The sequence below is a fragment of the Physcomitrium patens genome, chromosome 1, assembly GCF_059467195.1.
Source record: "Physcomitrium patens ecotype Gransden chromosome 1, ASM5946719v1, whole genome shotgun sequence".
In the NCBI taxonomy this organism is placed as follows: domain Eukaryota; kingdom Viridiplantae; phylum Streptophyta; class Bryopsida; order Funariales; family Funariaceae; genus Physcomitrium; species Physcomitrium patens.
In genome coordinates, this window is record NC_143410.1 from 10,717,810 (window position 1) to 10,722,372 (window position 4,563).

At 41.2% G+C, this 4,563-nt stretch overlaps 1 protein-coding gene across 1 annotated transcript; it reads left to right on the forward strand.

The window, feature by feature from the left end:
* Nucleotides 1–577: 577 nt before the first annotated feature.
* On the forward strand, nucleotides 578–2,121 carry LOC112279800 (membrane protein PM19L). Its single transcript, XM_024514509.3, has 3 exons — nucleotides 578–818; nucleotides 1,387–1,604; nucleotides 1,770–2,121. Exons 1-3 carry the CDS (start codon nucleotides 692–694, stop codon nucleotides 1,929–1,931), a joined length of 507 nt encoding a protein of 168 aa, XP_024370277.1. The 5' UTR covers nucleotides 578–691; the 3' UTR covers nucleotides 1,932–2,121.
* The last annotated feature ends 2,442 nt before the right edge of the window (nucleotides 2,122–4,563 follow it).

Here is a 4,563-nt window from a genome sequence, read left to right on the forward strand (position 1 = left end):
TGCTTTTTCGAAATTAACGAAAAAATCAAAGCTCATGCTAGTGAAAAATGCTACGTTTCACAAAGTGTTCCACTTTGTACAAATGTTCCCTTCCCAGGCATGAAAATTGCTATTTCTTGACCCTTTTGCAGTTTAGAAAATAGCTTTACATGTGGTTCGAGGCGTTATTGACTTGTGCAATTTTCATTTCATGCAGCATCCGAAGTGGTGCAGCAGGTGCCGATTCCACAGCCATCAGGTCCAATTTCTTTCCAAAACCAGAGGCTCCCGTGGTCCTTTCCCTGCGGAATGTGCCCCCATTTCTCATCATCACACCCCCACGCACATTCCGCATCGAAACACGCCTCCCGCATCACTCCCTCAAGCTAAGAATGGAGAGAGCTATGAATGGCGTCGCGTTGGGAGGCGCTCCCAAGGAACATCTCTCCTGCGCTTTGCTCTGCCACGTGTGCAAAACAACTGGCGTCATTCGTAGGATCTTACACGTGTAAAAGTAGTGCGCTGGCCCCAACAAGAGTAGGCGGCTTCCGGTCTCTTTATTACTGCCTGGCGAAGAATTGTGTTTAGAACTTTGAGCAGTGTGTACCCTCGCCCTCAGAGCCCGCAGCGATCCTTCTCGCTCCTGTTGCTGCATCCTTATCGGAGTTTGCTGTTGTAGTTGTTGTTGTATTTTCTGGTTAAGCTTTTAACCATGGCATTCGGAATCTCAAAAGGGATGGTGGCTCCTCTTATGGTCATCAACTTCTGCCTCTACTTGATCTCGGCTGCTATCGCTGGGTATCTCTTGAACAGTGCATTCGACCATGTTTCAACCTCTGGTATGTATTTATGCCCTCATCGAAGCACTTGGACCTTATGCACAGATTATCAGAGTTTTCGGAATTTCTTGAAGAATGTGTGGAGCGGGGTTTTTTTTTCTCTTTCTGTTGGGTGCGGTGCATGCTTCTTGGGATGTCTCAGGAAAGACTGGGAAAGCAGCAGATTGTGAGTCCATTGTTTTAGAGGTCTGATATTTGCCTCGTGGTAGGTTCAAGATACAGCATGTATTCCTCGTTACAGTAGTTCTGTGAGGTTATAGTAAGTATTTGTGTCATAGGAGGTTTCAGATACTGCATGTGTTGGTAGGATGTGTTTTGCATGTTTTGGTTAGTCTCTGCATGCAGACGTGTAAGCTTCGGCTGGCTTGATTTTGTTGGTTGAAAAACACTGCATTTCTTTAGCAATATGATTGTAAAGCTTTATGAGAACTTCCATCTCAAGACAAGCTCTCGAAAGACCAGGAATTAACGATGCGGTCAACTTTGAACCTGGTCGAAGCTTGTCTTGAGGTTCTTCCTTAATAATTTCCGCTTCTGCAGGAACTCACGTCCTTCGTGTCTATTTCAGGAAACCCTGCCACGAGCACTTTCCTCACTTTCGTCTTGATTGCTAGCATGGTTGGTTTGGCCTCCGTCATAGCTGGAGCCCACCACCTGCGTGTGTGGCGCACAGAGAGCCTTGCCTCAGCTGCCGCAGCCGCTACGATTGCGTGGTTGCTGACTCTATTGGCCATGGGCGTTGCATGCAAGGAGATTCACTTCCGTTACGGGCGCAACAAGAGACTGGTATAGTGCATGCCATTACATCTCGCTGCGAATTTGTCACCTTATACATGCACATATCTTCATGTCAGTGGATGATTTTTATTGAGGGTGAGATCTAGGCTTCGGTAGTGGTGGGTGTCTTGGAGATTGGATAACTTGATGAACCTTGAATTGTGGTCGTTGCAGAAAACCATTGAGGCTTTCATGATCATCTTGTCCTTGTTCGAGCTGCTATACCTGTTGGCTCTGCACGCTGGCTCTGTTACACGTGAGGGTTACGCTAACACTCCCGGAGACAGGAATGTCAAGAACCCCAATTACGGTACTCCTGCAGCGGCCGCCGTCTAAGTCTGCCCATCAAACAATGTGGTCTTTGCTCTCGATTGTGTTCAGAGTACTGCAGTGGTGTCGGTCTAGAGTTACAAATTGCTGAGTTCATTCGTTGTTTCTTCATTTTGAGGAGCGCTTGTACAGCATATTCTTGTACATTGTACTATACATACGTATATATTAATAAATTGCGATCCTCTTCTGCGTACTAAGAGATTTTGCATTTGTGTTGACCTCGTACCTTTTTTTCTTATTTATTGTTTGTGGTGCGTGTGTGCGTAACTTCATGTACACGTCATCAATTTTCCATAACAGTCGAGTTAGTTGTGATTTGTCTCCGCTGAATTTATGCTAACAGAAACTTTTCAAGCTGGACTAATCAATTTCCTGTGTTTTTTTCTAGATTGCTTGAACATAAATATATGGCTGGAGTTAATCAAACTAAATAATACTCGGCACATAATGTAGCCAACCCGTACATTAATATAATAGATACACTGGTATTCTGAGATGCACAAAACACATTCCTTTTCGGAATGTTTCAATAACATTCTCAGTTTTCGTTTAGCTTTGGTAACATTCATATCAGCTTAATCATTTTTTCACTTTATCAACTCATGTCGAGCTCTATCATACAATAAGAATGATGTGAATGTACCTTGGTCAAAACGGTAACAAAATTTACGCTGACTGGCACTATAATCCATCGTACACCCGACCTACTTCCCTCGTTGAGTAACTTATACACTCTATTGCCTTCCTGCGAAATCAGGTGTAAGACAATGACAGCATGTGTTGTACATTATTAATATTAATATAAGCGGCGAAATGACTACGTACACGTCAAAACAAAAACAAGCGTGATCTACACAGCAAGAAAGTACACACTGATCATTCTGTCAAATAGATCCGTTGGTAATACAAACTAAAAGGCGGAATATATCACTTCTAGTAACGCTGCCAACTTTCTCACTCGTAGATTTGTGATCCTTCCACAAGCGCACACCATGTGGCACATTCCACAGTGCTCAACAAAGACGGTACGACACGTTGCACCTGTAGGGGCCATAACGTGCAACGCTTGCCGCCTTTCTTATTATGCAAGAAATGTCGAAGACTGGAACGAACCCAAATGCTGGGAGGAAAACTGCCTTGCATGACCTTTTCAGTGCAGGTTTCAAGTTGCATGATCGTCTTGCACGAAATTGGATAGAATTTCATCGAGGCGGTTGATTGTGGACCCATGGAATCCAATAAAATGGCATGCCAGCGACGAAGGCTTTAGTTGGCCATAATTCAGGAAAGTTTTCCCTTGAGCTGACTTGGCATTGACACACTAGAACACCTTAGAATCGATTGACGAAGCAACAAGCTTATTGTTCTGCTACAACAGTGTCCTCATTTTCCTTCCAGCAACTTCATGTTCTACTTACAATTTCAGGAACTCCCGTCTTCACATATTGCAATTATCACATCCTGGCTCAACTGATCTTGATATCTATCTGTTCCTTTAAAGAATGAGCTTGTCTTACTTTGACATACGAAGAGTCGTTGATCGGCCTGTCAGTGTGTGTCGATGGCAGCTGCTGGGGTGGAGTATTATTCTAGCTCAAAAGGTTTTTGCAGATCTTAACATTTTAGAAGTAGAGAGACTGACACTGATCGCTGCTGCTGCTGCACGCTTTTCGATTTGAATCCATCGCTTTGTGAGCTTTTATTTTGAACTGAAATCTAAACACATTTTCGCCGACTTCCACGTACGCCCAGAGTTCAGTTTTGCGAACCATTAATATGAAGGATAGATAATGGTTTCGGTCTCTTCCAGCGGAATTGCCCGGCCTTGGAGAGAGTGACAGTGAGATAAGTGAGGTAAGTTTCTATTTTCTGTGCTTCATAGCTCATTTCTGTTGACCTTGGGCCATAATTTGTTTCACTGTATATTGCTGTTTTTCTTTTTGTAATTTTTTGTGACCTGTGCGGAGTAATTCCGCCACCTTATATTGATCTACTTATGTTGGAACATGCTCTCTCAATGCTTTTAACTCCCTAGGTAAGGGCAAGGACAAACAAAGCTGTAATTTAATGAACACAAAAATTTAGGGGCAATTTATATTTATAAGCCCATTTTGAAAAATTATGGTTCAAAATTTTTACCAATGTCTCTTGCCCGGTGATGAAAAAGTCTTCTTTTGGAAGCATTTTTCTTTTTGGATATAGTATTAAGTGAGAAGAAGCCATGGAACATAACAAATCAATCTTTTTATCACAAGTCTAATTATGTCACTCCATATTTTAATTCAAAGAAGTTTTTTTTTTCTAAAAACTATATCTTTGATATAGATTAAATAGAAATTCCAAAAAATAACTTTATACATTTCTTATAGGAAAAGGATGCATTCTATCTTATTTCTCTTTTTTCAACATTTGGATTTGTTTTTCTAAGATTAAATTAAATTTAAAGAAGCTTTTTAATTCCAACCAATCAAAATATTCAAAATTTGAGGCCTTTCACCTTGTCCTTTAAGTACAAAGTACTTGTAATGTTTACATATATTATAGATTAAGGAGAACATGGATTATAATCTTATTAAGTGTAAATATCTTATTTCATCTAATAATGCTATCTTCTCTAGATTCTAGTATTTTCTTT